The sequence below is a fragment of the Hemiscyllium ocellatum genome, chromosome 33 (genome assembly GCF_020745735.1).
Source record: "Hemiscyllium ocellatum isolate sHemOce1 chromosome 33, sHemOce1.pat.X.cur, whole genome shotgun sequence".
Classification (NCBI taxonomy): Eukaryota; Metazoa; Chordata; class Chondrichthyes; order Orectolobiformes; family Hemiscylliidae; genus Hemiscyllium; species Hemiscyllium ocellatum.
In genome coordinates, this window is record NC_083433.1 from 8,670,786 (window position 1) to 8,694,884 (window position 24,099).

The 24,099-nt window shown below is 46.7% G+C and overlaps 1 protein-coding gene across 2 annotated transcripts in view; it reads right to left on the minus strand.

Moving 5' to 3' along the window:
* Positions 1 to 723: 723 nt before the first annotated feature.
* Positions 724 to 24,099, minus strand: part of LOC132831264 (epidermal growth factor receptor kinase substrate 8-like protein 1) — a 109,623-nt gene continuing 86,247 nt past the window's right edge. For both annotated transcript variants that reach the window (XM_060849288.1, XM_060849289.1), the window contains 7 exons: positions 18,877 to 18,917; positions 16,524 to 16,620; positions 15,059 to 15,196; positions 13,082 to 13,208; positions 9,389 to 9,569; positions 7,647 to 7,779; positions 724 to 3,835 (listed from right to left, as the gene is read on the minus strand). In XM_060849288.1, coding sequence (XP_060705271.1) covers positions 3,749 to 3,835; positions 7,647 to 7,779; positions 9,389 to 9,569; positions 13,082 to 13,208; positions 15,059 to 15,196; positions 16,524 to 16,620; positions 18,877 to 18,917 — 804 coding nt within the window. In that variant the 3' untranslated portion in view covers positions 724 to 3,748. The remainder of the gene's footprint in view (positions 3,836 to 7,646; positions 7,780 to 9,388; positions 9,570 to 13,081; positions 13,209 to 15,058; positions 15,197 to 16,523; positions 16,621 to 18,876; positions 18,918 to 24,099) is intronic.

Consider the following 24,099-nt stretch of genomic DNA (forward strand, 5'->3'; position numbering starts at 1 on the left):
TGTCCCCTGTGGTGGACAGGTGTTGGGGAGTCAGGAGGTTGGGGGGGGTGATCTGAGAGAGGGTTATAAAACCGTGAGGAGCATGGGTAAGGTGAATGGCAGGTGTCTTTCCCCGAGGGTAGGAGATTTCAAGACTCGGGGGCATATTTCTAAGGTGAGAGGAGAAAGATTTTCAAAAGACAGCAGGGGAATGTTTTTTACACAGTTTGTGGTTCGTGTGTGGAACGAACTTCCAGAGGAAGCAGTGAATGAGAGTATAGTTACAACGTTTAAAAGGCATTTGGATAAGTACATGAGTAGGAAATATTTGGGGAGAAACATACAAGTTTAGAACCTTAGAAATAGTGTGTTCCTTGTGAATTGGAGATAGAATATTTACAGCTGAAAATGTGTTGCTGGAAAAGCGCTGCAGGTCAGGCAGCATCCAAGGAACAGGAGAATTGATGTTTCAGGCATGAGCCCTTCTTCAGGATTCCTGAAGAAGGGCTCATGCCTGAAACGTCGATTCTCCTGCTCTTTGGATGTTGCCTGACCTGCTGCGCTTTTCCAGCAGCACATTTTCAGCTCTGATCTCCAGCATCTGCAGTCCTCACTTTCTCCTCATAGAATATTTACACCCTATACAATTGTTTCAGCGAGCAGACAGACGGATACAATATTTTAAAAAGGAGGATATTTGGAGTGCACAACATTAAATACAGTAACACCACACCAAAGGCAGGATCGTTTCACTTTCTGTCGGTACATTTTATTGACTTCATACAGAAGGACACAGACTCCAACACAACCTGGTCTGGTTCTAAAGTGAAAAATAAATAGCAGCATTCAGGTGCACTGGTGACAGTCTGTTTACCGTCACTCGAGGTGAAACCAAGTTTCTGTGACGATAGGTAAAAACCATTAGAAAATAGCCAACTGTGCGAAGGACAAGTATACCATGAGGAGGAAGTTGTCTGCCTTTTAAGGTTACATAACCATCATTCCTGGATTCTAATACAGAATTACTTGGTACAGTGCCACATTCTAGCAATGGACCAAACTTGCTGGATTGTTTTGTAATAAATATGCAAAAATAATTTGGGCTAAATAGGAAATAGATACATGAATTGAGGCTGATTGGACCCTCAGGTGTGCTTCTTGTTTCGATAATATTGCAATTGATCATAGAGGTCAGCCCATCGAGTCTCTATACTGACCCTCCAAACAGCATCCTGCCAGGCTGCCCCCTCCTTTATCCCCCACAGCCAACCCACCCTCACCTGCACATCTTGGACTGTGGGAGGAAACTCACGTAGACACAGGGAGAACGTGCACACTCCACACCGACAGTCACCCGAGGCTGGGATCGAACCTGGGTTCCTAGCGTTGCGAGCCAGCCATGCCACCCCCAACTGCTGCCGGAAAGTCTCTCTCCCTCCCCAACCCCATATCCTGCACCCTTGCCCCATGAGGTAGATGGTTAACATTTTACACATCTGTCAGTGTGTGAGTCCTGTGTGCGTGTTTCCCTCCCTCCTCACTCGGGCTGAGGGCTGACCTTATAGAGGTCATAAAATCATGAGGGGCATGGACAGGATAAATAGAAAAGCTTTTTTTTCCCCCTGGGTTGGGGGAATCCAGAACTAGAGGGCATAGATTTAGGGTGAGAGGGGAAAGATATAAAAGGGACCTGAGGGGCAAGTTTTTCACACAGAGGGTGGTGCGTGTATGGAATGAGCTGCCAGAGGAAGTGGTGGAGGCTGGTACAATTACAACATTTAATAGGCACATGGCTGGTATATGAATAGGAAGGGTTTAGAGGGATTTGGGCAAAGTGTTGACAAATGCGACTAGATAAGGTAGGATAACTGGTTGGCATGGACAAGTTGGACCAAAAGGTGTGTTTCCGTGCTGTACATCTCTATGATGGGGCAAGATAGAGTAAACCTTTACCAGTGTCTTCCTGGCGTGGTCAATTTGGAGATGCATGTCAGGAGAATTCACTGGAGGACAGTTTGCCAACCCTGGATTCCCTCCCTCCACGAAATAGCATCTGTTGTGGAAAACTCCCTCTGAGTCCTGTTTCCTACAACTTAGGCCTGAGTATGGCCGAGAAAAGCGATGCGCTGTCCTAATGTTTCACTCATCAGGACAAACGCAAGAATGCCAAAACTTCAATGAGGAGCAACTATTTGTATTGCATGAGAAGACGACACTGATTGGTCGGCAGGTTGACATTAATCGGGTGATGCATTGCCACAAAATGGGAATCTAATGTCCTCCAAACCTTTGTGTAATTTGAAAAGAAAATGAGGCACAGTTCCTGTTCCTTTGCCATGGAGAGGATAGGTCCCAGGGTGTGAATAAATATAGCAAGCCTTAAGTTTGCTGTTGGCACAAAGTTGTGACACTTAATTGAATTTGGGTATATGGAAGATTGAGGTTACACACAGTCCTTTCCCCATTGCCGCCTGAAGATTAATAGCTTGGGATTTCCCAACTGAGCAACGAAACCCCTGGACTGCTTGGATCACAAGGGTTGAAGAAGAAGGACCCTCTGTGGGATGTGGGGGGCATTAGTGCTTTGAGAGCAGACGATCATTATGTTGGTGGCATCATGAAGGTGTCTGGGAGAGGTAATGGGATTCCTTCTCGGTTAGGAACAGGCGGGAGGGTGGTCACGGGACAGTACATCAGGAGGAAGATTGAGGTTTGGTCTTCCTCACCAGCAGCTCCAACCATGAGTTGTAAACATTCAAAGCTTCCTCCAAAACTCTTCATCAATCCCACATTGCAATAGTGTCAACATTCATTATACCTCTGTCACTAACTTTGTAATTACATATGTAGTGTGTTTGTAAAAATCGGTTTCTAAATACAATATTAAAATCTTATCAAAAGCAATTAGAAATATCCCTCAAATTCATAGAATCACTATCACACGGCCATTCGGCCCATTATTTCCACGCTGAACCTCGAAGGGCATCCCACGCAGATCCAACCTAATTTACCACAGCCACTCGACCTAACCTGTACATCATTGGACCGTGGGAGGAAACCAGAGGAAACCCACACAGACGCGGGGAGAACGTGCAAACTCCACCCAGATCATCCCCGAGGCTGGAATCAAACCTGGGTCCCTGTGAGGAAGCAGTGCTAACCGCTGAGCCAGATTGTAAACCAACTTATTTTCTGATTTTTTTTAACCTCCCTGCCTTTAAAAAGCCAGTTGACAGCACATGTACCCGTTATCTTGCCCCGCCCTCACCAGTCACAGTGATGGAATGGGAGCCCTTTCCCTCTGCCCAGCTAAAGTGTCAAGTAAGCTATCGCCAGGCTCTGAGAGAATATTATGGAGGGTACTGTCTCAATGTAGCAAGGGGTTAGGTTCTTCGAGAAAACTACATTGCTTTCGTTATTCTAAACTACTCATTGGTCACAGCTCAATAAATACCAACCCTTAAGACCATCATACCAGGATAGAGAGGAGGACATTTTCCAGTCGGAATATGTAATGAATGTGTAATTTTAGATCAATATAACTTCATCCCTTAAAATGGTTGATTCTTATCAAAATACAATATGCATGGAAGTGAAAGACAAATCTACATTCTATGTACATTTCCCTTCGGTAACTTTGGCGTTGTGAAGGGGACAATACTAATGTCGCTCATTGTCACATCAAACATGGCAGCTGAGGTGTCCGAGGACTTGCCCGAAACAAAAATTGAAGTCTATGTATTTGGAATTAGATGGGCTTCTCCTGTCCTCACAAGGTCGACATCTTTATTTCAGAATCCACCTTCTTCTTCTGCTTTTCCATTATGGCCTCCAACTCTGTTACAGACCGATTATCCTGTAAGAAATGTGTGAATAAGAACACTTTTAGGACATTGGAAACAGCCTTGTCAGACCCAACTGGACCTTCCATCCTTGGTGAGTCAATATGACTGAAGGGTTGACTCAAGTAGGCCTGCATTGTTTGGGAGAATGAGTGGTCATCTCATGGAGAAAGGGAAGGACGGCAGATGCTGGCGATCAGAGTCAAAAAGTGTGGCGCTGGAAAAGCACAGTAGGCCAGGCAGCATCCGAGGAGCAGGAGAGTTGACGTTTCGGGCATAAGTCCTTGGGCTAATGCTCGAAACATTGATTCTCCTGCTGCCTGACCTGCTGTGCTTTTCCAGCACCACACTTTTTGACTACAGTCATCTCACTGAGACGAGAAAGAGTCTTGAGGGTCGTTCACTGCATCCAGTTCTAGTTGCCTAGTTATAGGAAGGATATCGTTAAACTAGAGAGGGTTCAGAAGAGATTTACCAGGATGTTGCCAGGTATGGAAGGCTTGAGTTGTAAAGAAAGGTTGTGACTTTTCTCACTCGAGTGTAGGCGGTTGAGATAGAATTTTACAGAGGTTTATAAAGTAGTGAAGGATAGAGCTCGAGTTAACGATAGTTGCTTTATCCCTGGGATGGGGGATTTCAAGACCGGGGGTATATTTTTAAGGTGAGAGGAGAGAGATTTAAAAAAGACTTGGGGCAATGATTTTACACACAGTGTAGCTCATGTGAGGAAGTGGTGGATGTGGGTACAGTTACAACGTTTAATAGACATTTGGGTAAGTACATGGACAGGAAAGGTTTGGAGGGATATGGGTGAGGAGCAGGCAGTTTGGGATTATGTTCAGCATGGATTGGTTGGGCTGAAGGGTCTGTTTCAGTACTGTAGGACTCACAATCCACTCGGGATGTATTCTCCTTCTGTTGCATGTAAAAACACCAATCATACAGCAACAACTGGATGAACAATGGCATGGCGCCTTCATTCAAAGTGAAGATGACATGGAGAAAGAGAAACTGGGAGGCTCTGTAGGATGAGTGTGTTCTGGCTACTGACTCCATTGGATTATAGATCACATCCGGTCTCAGGGTGAAAGGTGATGGACAGACACCTGAGATATACCCCCTTTCAAGGTGCTCCGCAGCACATTAAGCCCGGGTGGCACAGTGGCACGGTGGGCGGCACGGTGGCACAGTGGTTAGCACTGCTGCCTCACAGCGCCAGGGACCTGGGTTCAATTACCGACTCAGGCGACTGACTGTGTGGAGTTTGCACGTTCTCCCTGTGTCTGCGTGGGTTTCTTCCGGGTGCTCCGGTTTCCTCCCACAGTCCAAAGATGTGCGGGTCAGGTGAATTGGCCATGCTAAATTGCCTGTAGTGTTAGGTAAGGGGTATATGTAGGGGTATGGGTGGGTTGCACTTCGGCAGGTCGGTGTGGACTTGTTGGGCCGAAGGGCCTGTTTCCGCGCTGTATGTAATCTAATCATCTAATCTTAAGTCTCAAATTATAAGAACATAAGATCGAGGAGCAGGAGTAGGCCGTCTGGCCCCTCGAGCCTGCCCCGCCATTCAATAAGATCATGGCTGATCCTTTCGTAGACTCAAATCCACTTACCACCCCCCACCCCCCACCTCTCGCCATAACCCTTAATTCCTTCATTGTTCAAGAATAATCGACTTTTGCTTTAAAAAACATTTCCTGAATTAGCATTAACTACTTCACTGGGTATGGAGTTCCACAGATTTACAACCCTCTGGGTGAAGAAACCCCTTCTCAATCTGCTCCCCCGGATCTTCAGGCTCTGCCCTCTTGTCCTAGTTTCGCCTGCCAGTGGAAACACCCTCTCTACTTCTACCTTATCTATTCCCTTCATAACTTTATATGTTTCTATAAGTTTCCCCCTCATTCTTCTGAATTTCAATGAATATAATCCCAGAATACTCAGTCTCTCCTCATAAGCCAACCCCCTCAACTCCAGAATCGACCTCCTATGCACCCTCTCATTCATAGATTGGAATCCAATATGTTATTTTGTGGATGAAATCTATTTACCTCTTTGGCAACTTACTCATGGGATGCACATGTTATTGGCTGGGCTCCTGTTGACGGACCAGAGCGTACTTTAGACAGAGTAACATTTGTTGTGGGTCTGGACTGACATGTAGGCCAGAGCTGTAAGGATGGTCGATTACCTTCCCCAAAGTGAACTAATTGACAGTGATCACCAGGAGGGTGGGGGTTTTGGTATGTTCCATTTCCTGGATGTGAAATGAGGGCTCAATCTGATATTTGAACCTGCATCACCAGAACATGGGCCTGTGGTCGTGGGTCACTAGGCCAGTGACATTACCACGGCACCATCACCTCCCCTGAGTGAATAAACACCAAATTCCACAGTATCCCGAAGGAGCCTGATCCACAGACTGACCGTTCACTCAGTCAAATATTGGTTTTGCCATTTATTTTAAACTTAGCCCATTTTGAGCATGTCTATTTTGATCTGGACCTTCGGGGTAGCATGGTGGCTCAGTGGTTAGCACTGCTGCCTCACAGCACCAGGGTCCCAGGTTCGATACCAGCTTCGGGCGACTTTCTGTGTGGAGTTTGCACATTCTCCCAGTGTCTGCGTGGGTTTCCTCCAGGTGCCCTGGTTTCCACCCACTATCCAAAGATATACAGGTCAGGGGAAGTGCCCATAGTGTTAGGTACATTGGTCAGAGGGAAATGGGTTTGGGTGAGTTGCTCTTTGGAGGGTCAGTGTGGACTTTTTGGGCTGAAGGGCCTGTTTCAACACTGTAGAGAATCTAGTCTTGTGACCACCCCCACACCGCACCCTTCCCCACCACCCTGACCTTGTGTGGTGGAATAAGGAAGACTCCCTCTAATTAGGAGGCCTTTTTCATGACACTCTCACAGAAACTCTACAGTGTGGAAAGAGGCCATTCAGTCCATCAGGTCTGCAATGACTGTCAGAAGAGCGTTCCACTCAGACGCAGACCCCTACCCTTGCATTTTCCATAGCCAATCCACCCTAGCCTGCACACCTTTGGACTATGGGAGGAAACCCACGCAGATACGGGGAGAATGTGCAAACTCCACACAAACAAAGAGTCATAGAGATGGACAGCACAGAAACAGACCCTTCAGTCCAACTCGTCCAAGTTGACCAAATATCCTAAATGAATCTCATCCCATTTGCCAGCACTTGGCCCATATCCCTCTAATCCCTTCCTATTCATGTACCCATCCAGATGCATTTTAAATGTTGTAATTGTACCAGCCTCCACCACTTCCTCTGGCAGATCATTCCATACACGTACCACCCTCTGCATGAAAAAGTTGCCCCTTCAGGTCTGTTTTAAATCTTTCCCCCTCTCACCCTAAACCTATACTCTCTAGTTCTGGGCTCACCTACCCTTGGGGAAAAAGACCTTGGTTATTCATCTAATTCATGCCCCTCAGGATTCTATCAACCTCTATAAAGGCACTCCTCAGCCTCCAGGGGAGAAAAAGCCAAATGTGGAATCAAACCCAAGTCCCTGGTGCTACAAGGCAGCAGTGCTAACCACTGAGCCACCATATCTAGGCAAAACTACACAGCACTGCTTCCCTCACCAACCCAGAACACTGCAGCAAAGGGACAAGGATTGAGGGAATAATTAATCACAATGTTTGCTTTCCATTGTCGTTGACTTCACCCCACCCCCAACCTTTGGAACATTTGTCACTGAGATGATAAAAACTCTTCAATTCTATCTCTCCCGAACGTTCACAGAATGGACAACGCACTCCCCTCTAACACTTTGAGCTTTCAGCAAGATCCCCTTACCTCAAGCAGTGATTTCTGGACCATTATCTGGCTGTAGACACGGGTGCCCTCCTCTGGGCTCACCGACCGCAGTTCATCCTTCTGCAGGGAGAAGAGCTGGGCACCAGTGAGGATCCCGAGAGAATTCACCGTCCTGAGGGAGACCGAGAGAGGCAGAGATCTCAGAGCTTTGCAGAGATGACGCTTGATTCAATGAAGCGACTGTTAACTTCCCTCTGGGCAATTCAGGACGGGCAATGAATGCTGAACTGTTCAGCGACACCCTCATCCCGTGAAGTGATAAAGTCTCTTGGCTTTCTGTATGCTTTGGAATGTCTGCTCCACGTTTCATACTCTGGCTTCCAACTTCTTTGGACGTTTTACTTACTTTTCGTTGAGGCCAATCGAGCATGACGCACATCAATTGTAAACTGATTCACCTCGTTAAACTCGGAATGATTGTAATTTACATATTTTATCCCCCTTTCTAAAAGTAAGGAGTCTGCTAGATATTAAACCATCCTACACCCGTTATGTAGAAACATAGAAAGTCAGAGTAGGCCCTTCTGCCCTTCAAGCCTACTTGCCACTCGATATGATCATAGCTGATCACCCAACTCAGTCCCTGTTTCTGCTTTTGGATTTTTAATCCCTGCAGCAGTAAGAACTAGGGTTACAGTAAGAGGTCCACAACCCAGACAAAGACCCTTCATCCCATCAAGTCTGTTCCAGTCAAATACAACCAGCCAACTATTCTAATCTCAATTTCCAGCCCTTAGCACTTAATCTTGTATGCCTTGGCATTACAAGTCTACATCTAAATTCTTCTGAAACATTACCCATGTTTCTGTCTCTATCCTTTCAGGCAGTGAATTTCAGTTTCCCCTTACCATCCAAGTGAAACCTTTTCCCTCACATCTCCTCAAAATCTCCTGTCCCTTTCTTGAAACTAATGCCCTCTGCTCAATGATCCTTTCACCAAGGAGATAGCTAACTCCTCGTAAACATTTAATGGTTTGTCCTCAACCCCTTTCTGTGGCAGAGAATCCCCCACTCTCTGGGTGAACAAAGTTAAAAATCACACAACACCAGGTCATAGTCCATCAGGTTCATTTGGAAACAACAGCTTGTGGGATTTTTACCTAAGTCCACCCCAGTCTATCACCGGCACCTCCTCAACTCTGGCTGAGGACATTTCTCCTTATCTCAGTCTGAAACTGTCTAGGCTGTATCCTTAGAAGTAGGGAGCATCGTTTCAGAATAAGATGCTTAAGATGGAGATGAGGAGGAATTTCATCTCTGGAAGGGTCACCTTTGGAATTCTCTCCCTCAGTGAGTAGAGAGCCATTGAATATATTTGAGGCTGAGTTAGACAGTGCTTTTTGAGTCAAGGTCCTGATAGAAGCAGGCAGGTAGACTTGAGGACATGATCAGATGAGCCGTGGACCTTTTTGATTGGTGGGCCAGGATCAATGGGCCAAATGGTCTGTCCATCTGCTCATGTTTAAGCTCACATGCCCCCCACATTCTCGTGATAAGCTACCTGGTGCACGGATCTTCACCACAACCCACCTTCCCATGCCATGCGAGTGTACTCCTTGTTTACCCAGAGTGATGATCCTTGACCTTTGAGTCAAAACCCAACTGCCTGTTCCTACTTTCTTCGATGCATTGATGAATGTTGGACCAGGTGTGGTTCAGTGCCCCAGAGATCAATCTTTAACTCCCATCCGGAAGAGCCGTCCCACCCCATCTGGACTTACATTTGAGAGAAGCCTTTGGCCTCCAGCCAAGTCTTGACTTCACTTGGGGATGAAGTGTAGTCCAGAGGGACGGAGGTGTCAAGGGTCTTCTGCACCTGGAAGGACTTTTGCTGTGCTGTTCTGCCATTGGCAATCCTCAATAAGAGTTCTTCATTCATGACGTTAATCTGGGTATGACGCTCTGAGGAAGCAACATGCAATGTTCGGTTAGACCTGGTTAGACAACATTGGAAAACATTGCTGTATTTGTTCGTCTCTCTACTTTTTCTATTAAGCAAGACCAAATCCACACTCAATACCAAACTGCGTTGTTCACTGAACTCAACTGAGGTCACTGTGGAGTCCCTCTTTGTCACCACATTCACCGCCACCACACCAAAGTGTTACGGTGCAGAAGGCTGCCTTTGGGCCCATCACACCTATACCAGCTCTTTAAGTGAGCACCATTACCTCGTGCCAATCTCCTGTCTTCTTTCCCCTCTTGCCCATTATTTCGGTGCAAGCTATCATCCAAACTCCACTGTAAGACTTGAACCTGCCCCCACCAGGCCGTGCATCCCATACCCTATCTACTCACTGGGAGAGAAAGCTTATTTCTCACATTGAATTTGTTCCTTTTGCAAACGGGAACAGCTTCTCCCCATCTACTCTGTCCAGCCCACTCTGAACAATCCACCAAATCTCCTCTCTGCTTTCCTCTCTGCAAGGAGACTAACTCCAGTCTACCCCCATCATTGTGGTGTCTTATTCCCGCGATAGCTGTGCGCACCATCTACAGGATACCCCGCAGCAATCATCAAGGCTTCTTAGACAGCACCTTCCAAACCCATAACCTCGATCGTCTGGAAGGATACCGGCGCATGTGAACACTGCTACCTGCAAGACCCCCTCTAACCTGCGCACCGTCCTGACTTGGAATTAAACCGCTGTTCCTGCGCAGTCACTGGTTTAACATCTTGGGAATCGCTCCCAAACAGCACAGAGAGTGAACTCATGGGCTGCAGCTGTTCAAGAACAAAGAACAATACTGCACAGGAACAGGCCCTTCAAGCCTATGCTGACACCTTCGGCCCTTCCATACCGTCTTCACTTACAGGATCCATTCGGATTAGAATTAGAACCCCTACAGTGTGGAAAGAGGCCATTCAGCCCAACAAGTCCACACCGACCCTCCAAAGAGTAACTCACCCAGACCCACTCCCCTACATTTACCCCTGCCTAATGCACCTAACCAACACATCCCAGAACACCAGGCGGCAATATATCATGTAGGAGAAAGTGAGGACTGCAGATGCTGGAGATCAGAGCTGAAAATGTGTTGCTGGAAAAGCGCAGCAGGTCAGGCAGCACCCTGAAGAAGGGCTTATGCCTGAAACGTCAATTCTCCTGCTCCTTGGATGCTGCCTGACCTGCTGCGCTTTTCCAGCAACACATTTTTCAGCAATATATCATGGCCAATCCACCCTAACCTGAATGTCTTTGGAGCGTGAGAGGAAACCAGAGCACCCAGAGAAAATGCACACAGACACAGGGAGAATGTGCAAACTCCACAAAGACAGTTGCCTGAGGCTGGAATCGAATCTGGGTCTCTGGTGCTGTGAGGCAGCTGTGAGAACCACTGAGCCACCGTGCCACCACCTGTGCCTGCCTATTTCCTTCTAATTCATGCATCCGTCCAGGTGCTACTTGAATGCAGCTATTTGTGACTGTTTCCAGCCTTCCTCTGGCAGCACGTTCCAGCACTCACCACCCTCTGTGTGAAAAACATGCCTCGCACATCTCTCTCCTCCCCCTACCCTGAACCTTGAATTGTTGTCCCTTAGTAATTCCTGGGTAAAAGCCTTACACTTTCCTCTGCTATTCACAACTTTACAAACTTCGATCAGGTCACCCCTCAACCTCTGCATTCCAGTGAGATCAAACCCGGTCTCTCAAACCTTTCATCATCGCTAAAAACTCCAATACCAGGCAACATCCTGGTAACCTTCTCTGTACCCTGTCCAAAGCATCCACACCCTCCTGGTCATATGGTGACCAGAACTGGGTATGAGAAAGTAGCTCATTCCCACCTTCTTAAGGGATACTGCGGGCAGCTAATAAATGCGGGGCCAGTTGGGAATCCTAAAAAAAAATGGGAACAGTAACTTGTCAGATGTTGCTGTATAATTTATTCACCCCTTTGGGGTCTGGCCTGGGATTCCATTGGGGTGGGAACCTCCGTCTACAGCCTATAATCGTAGACTTTGTCTTAAATTCTCTCTCTTTTTTCTTACACAACGATGGAAGGATTGCTGTTCTCAACTTTTTATTTCTTTAGTTTTCTCGTTTATTCCTATGATTTTGAAGGTCGTAATGCTGCACTTCTTATTTTTTAAGTTTTTAAATTCTCTTCCTAAGAATTTCTTACTGAGCTACCTCAGCGACTTTGTTGCTACGGCGACGCTGTAAGTGACGACTTGTCAACTTTTCACTGCACCCATGTGAGTACATGTGACAATAAATCTAATTGTAATTCCTGATTTGATTGAATGTATTGTTATCACATGTACCTAAGTGCAGTGAAAAGTTTTTGCTTTGTGAGCAGTACACGGTGGCACAGTGGTTAGCACTGCTGCTTCACACTACCAGAGACCTGAGTTCAATTCCTGCCTCAGGTGACTCTCTGTGTGGAGTTTGCAGATTGTCTGTGTGAGTTTCCTCCCACAGTCCAAAAATTTAGCATTGGCCATGCTAAATTGCCTGAAGTGTTAGGTGAAGGGGTTAAAGGTAGGGGAATGGGTCTGGGTGGGTTGCACTTCGGAGGGTCGGTGTGGACTTGTTGGGCCAAAGGGTCTGTTTTTACACTGTAAGTAATCTAATCAGATCATAATATACAAGGACCCACAGGTCAGAGGGTGATTGAACAGAGAGGGCTGTACAAAGTCTGTTCTGGTACAACGCGATTGTTCTGTTCTCGCGTCATAACAAGATCGCTCAGTTTCCGCGCCCTTTAAACTAATGGGGACAGCATCGTGTTATAGCCAATACAGTAAGGCAAGTTCACAGCCTCCAAACAAAGGCCTAAATTCTTCAATCGCATTAAAGCCAATTTGTGTTGAAGAAACACGCATTGTAAGTTCATAGTGCAGAATTAGGACATTCAGCCCATTGAGTCTGTGCTGGCATTCGATCATGGCTGATCTGCTCCTCATTCCCATTTCCCCCTTCTCTTCATATCCCTACAACCCAATGCCAATTAAAAATCTGTCTAACTCCTCCTTAAAGTTCCTCACTGTCCCAGCATCCACCGCACTTCGGGGTAGGGAATTCCACAGGTTCACAGCCCTTTGGGAGACGTCGTTTCTCTGCAACTCTGTTTTAACTTTGTCAAGCCTTATCCTAAGATTATGACCTGTCACTCTAGAATGCCTCCCCACAAAGAGGAAGCATCCACTGCATGTCTATTTTAACGACACCTTTTATCAATTTGATCTCCCCTCATTCTTCGAAATTCCAGAGAGTATAGGCCTGAACTTATAGCAGAACTGACTCAACAAAGTTACAATGACACAGGAGGTGTACAAAATTGTAGTTCTACTCAGGAACACGGCGAGTTGAATTACATAAAGACAGGAGTGGTTTATTCCAAATGACAAAATAAAAACAAGCAACGAGGCGATAAGGGTGTCATTCCAGGAATGTTTTGTCACTGACCTCTCTCTTTCTGAGTCACGCCGAGATTCTCAAGGTTCGAGTCCCAGCCAACCTGTTCGGGGTGGGGTTGGCTCACCCTTTTCGGGAGGGTGGGGGGTGGAGTGCCTTTCGGAGTTTGTTGGTTCCCCTGCAACACACGAAGAGACAATGAGTGCCGTCGCTTTGGAACCTCGGGAAATCAGCGGCGGAATTCTCCCAGGGTTAGCACAAACACACGGGAATGCTGGCAGATTCAATCCAAGCCTCCCCCCACTCTGGCTTTTCGATTCCTCTTTTAAAATCCAGAGGAACCTCAATTATCCAAGGACACGGGCAGCGAGTATTTCGTTTGGTGAATCGAATTCCGGACAACATAGTTTAACCGAGCATCGGGACCTTGCTGTCTTGCCGGATAATCCGATATTTGGATAATCGGATGCTGGATAATTGAGGTTCTTCGGCATTTTTCAGGCTGGTTCCCGTAAAAGAAAGCAAGTGATTGCATTCAAATAGCACCTTACACGGCCGTCGGGCAGTGCTGCCGAGCCAACGGAAGGCCCTTGGAGGTATAGCCACTGTTGCAGTGTAGGCAAACACCAATTTGAGCACAGCAGGATCCCACAATCAGCAATGAATAGCTGTTGGGGTTAAGGGTTGTCCACTACTTTGGTGGGAGTTGCCTTGCTCTTCTGCCAATGGCGTTGTGCAATCCCTTTCTTCCACCAACTATTACTGGGCTACTGTTTAACATTCTACTAAATAAAAATCTTCCCTCCTCCATACTGACAGAGCAGGCTCAGCCTAGAGTTTAGCTCACTATGCTCCCCCAGAGGGGGGACTTGAAGAAAACCTGTGAGTTTAGAAAGAACGATGTTGCCCCCTGAACACAGGTCACATCAACAGAGGCTCATCACTGTTGGAATTCTGGTCTCCTTCCTATCGGAAAGATGTTATGAAACTTGAAAGGGTTCTAAAAAGATTTACAGGATGTTGCCAGGGTTGGGGGATTTGAGCTATAGGGAGAGGCTGAACAGGCTGGGGCTGTTTTCCCTGGAGCGTCGGAGGCTGAGGGGTGACCTTATGAAGGTTTACATAATCATGAGGGGCATGGGTAGGGTAAATAGGCAAAGTCTTTTCCCTGGGGTCGGGGAGTCCAGAACTAGAGGGCATAGGTTTCGGGTGAGAGGGGAAAAAAATGAGACCTAAGAGGCAACGTTTTCATGCAGAGGGTGGTACGTGTATGGAATGAGCTGACAGTGGTAGTGGTGGAGGCTGGTACAATTGCAACATTTAAGAGGCATTTGGACGGGTATATGAATCGGAAGGGTTTGGAGGGATATGGGCCGGGTGCTGGCAGGTGGGACTAGATTGGGTTGGGATATCTGGTCAGCAAGGACAGGTTGGACGAAGGGTCTGTTTCCATGCTGTACATCTCTATGACTCTATAAGTGGAGGACTGCAGTATATTGAAAACCGCAGGGTAATTAGGAAGGGTCTGGTTAACTCTGCTTTCTCTCCACAAATGACCTGCTGAGCTTTTCCAGCAATTTCTATTTTTGTTTCTGATTTACAGCACCTGCAGGTCTTTTGGTTTTTATTTATGCTTTTTGTCTATTGAGCCAAGCCCATGAGCCAGCAGACGGAGTTTGTGATGAGGAGATATCAATCTTTTACAGCATGTGCAGTCCAAATTCTAACCATTCCTGGGTGAGAATGTAACTTTGTCAGGCAATTTGGACGGTTAGACATAACAAAAACTATCTAGAGGAAAGTGAAAAACTGAGACAAAATACAGGAGAAAGACAGAGAGATGCTGAAGGGTTTTTAACGGGACTCATTTCCTGACAAGCCTCAGAGATCCGAGAACATTACAGCGCAGTACAGGCCCTTCAGCCTGCGGTGTTGTACCGACCTGTGGAACCAATCTGAAGCCCATCTAACCCACACTATTCCATCACCACCCCTACGTTTGAGAGGTCTGGCTGTGGTGTTTGTTACCTTGTTCACTTCTGCATATAAAAATGAACTGTCAACGACATCCTGGGCAGGAACAGGCTCCAGGATGTTGAAGGGGACATAGCCAACCTGCCCACTCTGATTCTGCACCTTCCACCACCGCTTGGAATTGTCCAGCACCTGGAGAGACAAAGATCGACGTCAAGCATAGAACGCCACCATTTGTGAGTTCCCCTCCAAGCCACTCACCATCCTGACTCGGAAATATGTCACCACTCCTTCCATGTCACTGGAATTCACTCCCCAAGCGGAAATGTGGGTACACCTATAGGACATACAATTCAAGAAGGCAGCTCACCACCACCTTCTCAAGGGTAATTAAGGATGGGCAATACATTCTGGCCTAGCTAGTGACTCCCATGACCAGGAGTGAGTGGGATAGAACAAACCAGTTGGTTAGTCATGAGAGGGAAGACCTTACCGTCCTCCTCTGTGATACAGCACCAATAGATGACCGTATTCCTGATTAACGTCTTATGCCCGAAAAGCCGACTCTCCTGGATGCTACCTGACCGGCTGTGCTTTTCCAGCGTCACCCTTTCCAACTCTGACTCTCCAGCATCTGCAGTCCTCTCTTCCTCCCAATGAATGACCACACCCGCTTCCAATGATAGGCCATAGGAGTAGGCCACTCGGCCCTTTTAAAAGCCTGCTTGCCCATGCAATTTGAACACTGTAGGCTGTTCAACCTGCTTCTCAGCATATTTCTTTGCCACCTCATGCCATGTTAATGAGTAATGGCATGATTCCTCCAATTGTTCGCTAATTACAATATAATCATATTTGACCCAGTTTGAATCCAATAAAAATCCAGAATTAAGAATCTAATGATGACCATGAATCCATTGTTGGTTGTTGTGAAATCCCATCCAGTTCACTAATGTCCTTTAGGGAAGGAAGCGGCCATCCTTACTTGGTCTGGCCCACATGTGACTACAAGTCAATCTGGGGTTGACTTGTAAATGCCCTCTGGGCAATTAGAGATGGGCAATAAATGTTGGCCCAGCCAGTGACACCCTCATTCTCATGCATGAATAAAAAGTATGTTTTCCTTTCATCAATCTCCTCAGTCAATGCTCAGTAAGCAGAAGCTATTTAAGAATCACAGAAACACAGAAACCCACCCTTCGGTCCAACCTGTCCATACCCACCAGATATCGTAAATTAATCCAGCCCCACTTGCCAGCATTTGGCCCATATCCCTCTAAACCCTTCCTATTCATATACCCATCCAGATGTTGTAACTGTACCAGCCTCGATCACTTCCTCTGGCAGCACATTCCATCCACGTATCACCCTCTGTGTGAAAGCATTGCCCTTGGGGTACTTCTAATCCCCTCTCACCTTAAACCTGGAGGAGGGGAGCAGGTGGGGGGAAGCTAGAGGGGCTCAATGGCCTCCTTCTATCAGCCCTTTCCATTGAGAGGACTCAAACAGGTGAACTCACCTCGACCACTTCTCCAGACAACACAGAGAGCTCGTTACTGTTCCGGGCCACAAAGTCGTAACTGCATTTCATCGGTTTGTTCCCCACATTGTGAGTCCTGAAGGAAGAATGTTGACACTGTCAAGACTGCGTCCTTTTTGCGTTTGTGGTTTTTTAATGCCGTGGACTGAAATAACTGTGTACAGTATATTTTTAAAACCTGACGATTGCCACATGGTTTGAAAGCAAGAAATGCGATCCTCACTGTGAACACTGTTTGCACAGCTAGGGGTCACGGCAATGTCTGCAGACGAACTGGAATCAAGGAGCTGCTTACAAATGGGGCATTAGTCAGCAAACAAGAAGGTCTATGGACCAGTGATTGATTCTCAGCTTTCGGAGCAGCTTGAGAGTCAGAACAAGACACAGAGAGAAACCGTCAACTAGCCATGATCTCACTCCCCATTCTCTACAGTAAGCCCTTTGAAGTTTAAGGTGTGATACGGTTATCTCTATGTGTTCAGCAGTTGCAGAAGGCTTTTAATTGATAAAGTCATAGAGATCTGACAAGTGAATGAGCCACCCTGTGACTTTTGCAAACCAGTGGAAGTATTTCAGAACAGGCAGGCTGAGAAGAAAACTTCTAATCAGCAAGAAACAATTTATAAGACCTTGTGAATGAAGGCACCTGAGCTGGTTTCTCAGTGTGGCTGGTCTGAATCCTCATGGGTTGGTGGCATTTCTGAGGGACACGTTGAGGATGCCCATGAAGTATTTTCCTGCCCTCCTAGCAACTGCTTGCCAGGACATGGCCTGGAGCTTGGTTTCGGATGGTAAGGTAAGGTGGCAGCGGGGAGGAGGGGTGGGGCATGGTGGTTGGTATGGCAGGTGAAATCAGAGTCTGACGTCAATCATTAACAAGTGGAGCTGGCACTAAGGGAGGATTTGATTGGCCACTTATGAGCTATTCAGCCCACTGAGTCTCTGCTAATCCTACAGGATAGTGGTAAGCAGTGCTGTCTCTGCTTCAACACCAACCCACATGCAAGCTCGCACTTTGAGTATTCCCTCTATCAGAAGAAAGAATGGTCTCTTCTCAACTTAGTTTTGCCTGTAGCAGTGGGTTCCTTTGGTCAATAGAAGGGCCTGGATATTAGACAGCACCCACCTTGAGTGATTGCCACCCGTCTCTGCAGCATTTCCTAAGAAAATCATGGATGTGGGTTTTGCTGTCTGGGCCCAGCATTTATTGCCCATCCCTAGTTGCCCCTTGAGAAGGTGGGGGTGAGCTGCCTTCTTGAACCGCTGCAGTCCATCTGATGTGAGTTGACCTACAATGCCCCAAGGGAGGGAATTTCAGAAATTTGACCCAGTGACAGTGAGGGAACGGCGATATATTTCCAAGTCAGGAAGGTGAGTGACTTGGAGGGGAACTTGCAGGGGTTGGTGTTCCCATGGATCTACTGCCCTTGTCCCTTTAGTGGGACGGTTCAGGTGGTGAGTTTGAAAGGCACTGCCAAATAAGTCCTGAGTTACAGAATCAGAGACTATTAAAGCATGGAAAGAGACCCTTTGGCCCATCATGTGGTCGTGGGTTTGGAAGATGCTGTCCAAGGAGCTCAGCGTGAATCCTGTGGTGGATGGTGGTACACAATACTGGAGTTGGCGATGGAGGAGGGGGGAACCAGATGTTTGTGAACGTGGGTGAACTTATTGAGCTCCATCATCATCGTGGACAGTCAGTCACAGGGCTCTGGGGCTAATGTGGGCCTCGCTGTAACCCTGGGTGGGGGAGCGCTGCAGAATGGGCAGCTTGAGGATTTCATGCAGCAGATACTGGAGCACTACAGCCAAGATAACCAACTCTCCGGCCCTGAGGCCTCTCAACAGAGCCACCCTTCCTCAGGAGTCTGTGTACATGGCCTAGCGGGAATTACAAGCCAGTTCAGGAGCTGCAAGGTTTAAGCGTCCCCCAGGGCCTTTCCCTCACCCGGACATCCCCACAATCACTTTCACCCAGATCACAGGTGGTTCTGATATACCGCGATAGTTCCGTTCTCGTGTGATCTCGTGTTATAGAAAAATCGTCGCCCTATTTAAACCAATGGGGCTGGAATCGCATTATAGCCAATACAGGTTAAGGAAAGGCCACTCCCTGCAAATAAAGATCTAAATTCTTCAATTGCCAATTCATGTTGAAGAAACACACATTTACAGCAGAACTGGCTATTTCCCTTTATAAATGACACTCTTGTCATCAGAGTCCACTTGGAGACAGAAACTCCGCGTGTAAAGCTAACATTTTCAAAGTCAGTCTGAGCCAACAGTTGCTCAGCTGTTTCCAGCTGAGGTAGTCAGTTAAAAGGGTACTTACCCATTGCTCTGTTTGACAGGGGCAGTTTGTGGGCCTGATTGCTGGAATAAAACAGATGTAAGGATTAAGAAAGTCAATAAACATCAGGGCTGAGCACACTCTGAGCTGACCAGACAAATATCAGTCAAAAAGACACTTGCCTCAACGTAATATATTTAACATTTTGGACTCTGGACTGCTTTATCTGGAAATTCAAACCAAAAATAAATTTACAGAATACTGGATATCCAGAATGAAAGCTGAGTACATACTGGAAATATCTGCAGGTCAGGCAACATCTTAATGGCAAGACATTATGAGCTGACACTGTCTCTTCAGATTTGAAGAATTAGACTCAAAACCTTAACACTGTTACTGTCTCTGCAAACCCTGCTGTGTTTTATCAGTATTTTCTTCATTTTGGGACGTTGTAAAGAGAGGTGAAGGTCTAAGGCCTACTGGAAGATGCCTTCAGCAAGTTTAGCGATTTTATTTTATTTATTCATTTGTAGGATAAAGGCATCTCTGGATAGGCCCAGCATTTATTGGCCATAGGGTCAAGCACATTGCTGTGGGTCTGGAGTCACATGTAGGCCAGACAGAAGTTTCCCCTCCCTAAAGGACATTAATGAACCAGATGGGTTTCCTCCAACAATTGACAATGAATTCATTATCATTATTAAATTCTTCATTTCACAAATTTACTGAAGTCAAATTCCACCAATGGCTCTGGCGGGATTTGAACCCCTGCCCCCAGAGTTTCAGGGTTAACTGCCCAGTGGTAACACCACAAGGCCATCGCCTCCCCACGTTGGAATGAGGTCAGCCGGATGTACCTTGCAGAGTCTGAGCTCCCTGACTGGGGCTGTTAACCTGGTCCAATCTGGGAGTGTGGTGCTGGAAAAGCACAGCCGGTCAGGCAGCATCCGAGGAGCAGGAGAGCCCACGTTTCCAGCAGACGGCTTTCATGCTGATGAAGTGCTTATGCCAGAAACATCAACTCTCCTGCTCCATGGACGCTGCCTGACCTGTTGAGCTTTTCCAGTGGCACACTTTATGACTCAGATTCTCCAGCATCTGCAATCCTCACTTTCTTCCAATCAGGGACCCCTGGCTGACACAAGAGGGTGAACTGCTGACATGGTGAGAGGCAGTGCCATTGTCAAACTCTGTACATTGGTAAATAAAAGGTGATTGGTGATGGGATGTCACAGCGTCTGAAGAGTTATTATACTCCTGGCTGTCATGACTCCCCTTTCATTGTACAAGTGTTTTTTTTAACTTGAAAGCCTTCTACCTGAGGCAATATCTGTTAGCTATCATCAAACTGACCCTAAAACCCTTCAAACCTAAACCTCCCGGAGTCTCTGTGTTTACAAAACCTCTGAAAAAAGACCCAGCCTTGTTAAAGGAGCTTAAAAATGCATTGCTGGAAAAGCGCAGCAGGTCAGCCAGCATCAAAGGAGCAGGAGAATCGACGTTTCGGGCATAAGCCCTTCTTCAGGAATGAGGAGAGTGTGCCAAGCAAGGCTAAGATAAAAGGTAGGGAGGAGGGACTTGGGGGAGGGGCTTTGGGAATACAATGGGTGGAAGGAAGTTAAGGTGAGGGTGATAGGCCAGAGAGGGGGTGGGGGCGGTGAGGTCGGGAAGAAGATTGCAGGACAAAAAGGTGTTGCTGAGTCTGAGGGTTGGGACTGAGAAAAGGTAGGGGGAAGGGAAATGAGAAAGCTGGAGAAATCTGCATTCGTCCCTTGTGGATGGAGGTTTCTCCAGCTTTCTCATTTCCCCTCCCCCCACCTTTTCTCAGTCCCAACCCCCGGATTCAGCACCGCCTTCTTGACCTGTAATCGTCTTCCCGACCTCACCGCCCCCCCCCCTTCTCCGGCCTATCACCCTCACCTTAACTTCCTTCCACCCATCGTATTCCCAAAGTCCCTCCCCCCAGTCCCTCCTCCCTACCTTTTATCTCAGCCTGCTTGGCACACCCTCCTCGTTCCTGAAGAAGGGCTTATGCCCGAAACGTCGATTCTCCTGCTCCTTTGATGCTGGCTGACCTGCTGCGCTTTTCCAGCAACACATTTTTAAGCTCTGATCTCCAGCATCTGCAGTCCTCACTTTCTCCTTGTTAAAGAGCAGCAACATCACACCTCCCACCGCTATATTGTACAGTAACCTCTTTGTATCTGCATAACCTGATAGTCTCTTCTCTCTCACTGGTCTGTCCAGCCTCCCCTTCACTATATCATCAATATTTGTCATCCCTATCTGTGGCAGCACTTTCAATCCATTCTCTAACCATTGTTCAATTCGTTGGCAGATTTAATAATTACCATCTTATATATTTGGTCCCCGCCACCCCTAACTTTGGGTGGGAGCTGTCATGGGCACGGTGTGGGAGTATCTCTGCTGCTGAGCTCAAAGCACTGAGTTCAAGTCCCGTTCCAGGCCCTGAGAATTGAGGAATGTGCGTTTCCGTTGTGGACAAACATTCCAATGGCAGGCAGAGAGGGCAGGCTTTCCCCCAGGGTAGGGGAGCTCGAAACTAGGGGGCGGACTTTTAAGGTGAAAGATTCAAGAGTGACCTGAGGGGCAAACGTTTTCACAAAGAGGGTGGTTTGTAGGTAGAATGAGCTGCCAGAGGATGCTATAGACGCAGATACATTTAAAAGAATTTGGACAGGTGCGTGGGTTAGAAGGGTTGGGAGGGATATGCAGACAAATGGGAACAGTTTAGTTTGGGAAAGCCCGTTGGCATGGACAAGTTGGGCTGAAGGGTCTGTATCCATGCTTGAGGTGAGACTCCTGCAAAGGAATTGTAGTCTTCTATCAACACTCTTTGTAACTCCAGGCTACAATTTGCAGGGGTCAAAGCCTGTGTTAACACAGCAACTGGGTCTCCCTGAGTGAATTGTGACACACTCTTGCCTTAAGTACCATCTAAGATCGAATGTACTTTGATACCACGTGACACCTTTTGAGTTGAGTGAGAGCGACCACTAATTGTTCAGAATTTTAAAATATCAGTGAATTTGACTGCGATACAATGCCAACATTATCCGCCTTTGTAGCTGCTAAGTTTGCACCACACTGATCAGTTCTGTCAATAGCTTTCAGACGATTATTAAAATGAAACTGTTAAATGTGGTCAGGTCCTTTACTGGAAAGTACATTTCTGACCCCAGTGCAGTGTGAACTTGTTGCTTACCGCGTTGAGATACACTACCACTGAGCCCCAGCTGGTGGCAGTGCGGAGCTGAAGAGCCTCTGGTTTCTCAGTCCTGCCACCTGTAGGGAATTACTGGAACTGTAGCCCTAAATGATGATGATCGCTCTTTCAAGATGAAAGGAATTCGTACAGACGAACCTCGATTATCCAAACAATATGAGCGAGGAGTATTCTATTAGGACAATCGAATGCCAGATAACAAAGTTTAGCCAAGCGTCCAGACCTTGTGATCTTGTTCGGATAATCCAACATGCGGATAATTGACATTCGGATAATCAAGTTTCCTCTGTATTTACATCAGATGTTCCTCAGAAACACCTAACAGGGTAATGTGTACAACAGATTCCCTGGAAAGCTTTATTTCTGTGTGAATTTTAATGTCTAAAGTAGAACTTTTATTTATTTCCAAACTATTGTGTTTCTCAAGAGATCTCAAAGTGATTTAATGGCGAGTTATTATGAAGGGAATGTGGCAGCAAATTTGCATACAGAAAAATCACTGAAATAACTGCACAGATGCTGAGATTCCATCACCCAGTCACTCCTTATTTACTCGCGCACAGTACACTGACAGTGGCCAGTCAGCTCGGAGCCAGTCCTCAACTGAGGAGATTCTAACTTCCTAGTTATGTTTTTCTCTCACCTGAGGAGATTCTTATCTCCTGGTTATACTATTTTTCCTATCACTAGGTCATCCTTTATTTACCAGTGCACAGCCAGCTCAGAGTCAGTCCTCAACTGAGGAGATTCTAATCTACTAGTTATATTTTTCTTCTCACCTGAGGAGATTCTAATTTCATGCTTTTATATACATATATATTCTGTAATATCATTCATTGATACAATTTCTAAACATGTTCAAAACCTGATATATACCTGTAGAACACAAGCAGTACAAAAACATCATCCAAGCATTTGTTTCTCCCTGAACATACTCGAGTAACTCTCCTGGTTACATTGGTCACCAAGGCTTTCCTGACTGGTCCAGGGTAATAACCCAATCGTGGATCTCATAGTCAACAAGGTCCACCTGGGTCCAGTCCCTACAATTACATACTCAGCCATGAAGTCAAATTCCAGGGACAGGCTCTTCATTTCCCTTTTAATGATTGCAGGGATAGGGTAAGTCTGGGTGGGATGCTTCTCATCGGGTTGGTGTGGACTTGATGGGCTGAATAGCCTACTTCCACACTGTAAGGATCCTATTATTCCTTTATAGATGAATGGGTGGCACGGTGGCTCAGTGGTTAGCACTGCTGCCTCACAGTGCCAGGGATGTGGGTTCAATCCCAGCCTTGGGCGACTGTCTGAGTGGAGTTTACACATTCCCCTCATGTCTGCCTGGGTTTGCTCCGGTTCCCTTCCACAATCCAGCATATGCAGGCTAGGATAAATTGGCCATGGGAAATCGTCCAGGGACGTGCAAGTCATGGGAAATGTAGGATACTCGGGGGTTGGGTCCGGGTAGAATGCTCTCCAGGCGATTAGTGAGGACTTGATTATATTCCTCAATATCATGTGATCACACACAGTCTCCTCAGGAGAAATATGATGCCTCACTTTAATAAACCATCTCAAAGATGGTGTAGCACTTCCTGACACTGAGTCTCAGGTTATATTAGATATCCAAGTCTCTGATGTGGGACTTGAACTCATGATGGGGAGTTTCAAAAGGGGAGTGTAAAAAAGTCCCGAAAAAGGAGGGGTTTAGTCTTGGTGCATAATAACCAGTGAATAGGTTTCAACCTGAAGAACATCTTACATTTAATATTAATTAATTAGATACTTTATTAATTTATTCATTACACGCCCAGTTGCAAATTAGAAGCATCAATGTGGATGATGTTCTTAGGGCTAACGGGATCAAAGGGGGTGGGGAGAAAGTAGGCACAAGGACTGAGTTCATCGTGCATGGATTCAGACCCTTCGGTCCAACTCGTCCATGCCGACCAGGTATCCCAACCCAATCTAGTCCCACCTGCCAGCACCCAGCCCATATCCCTTTTCACCAGTTTCCT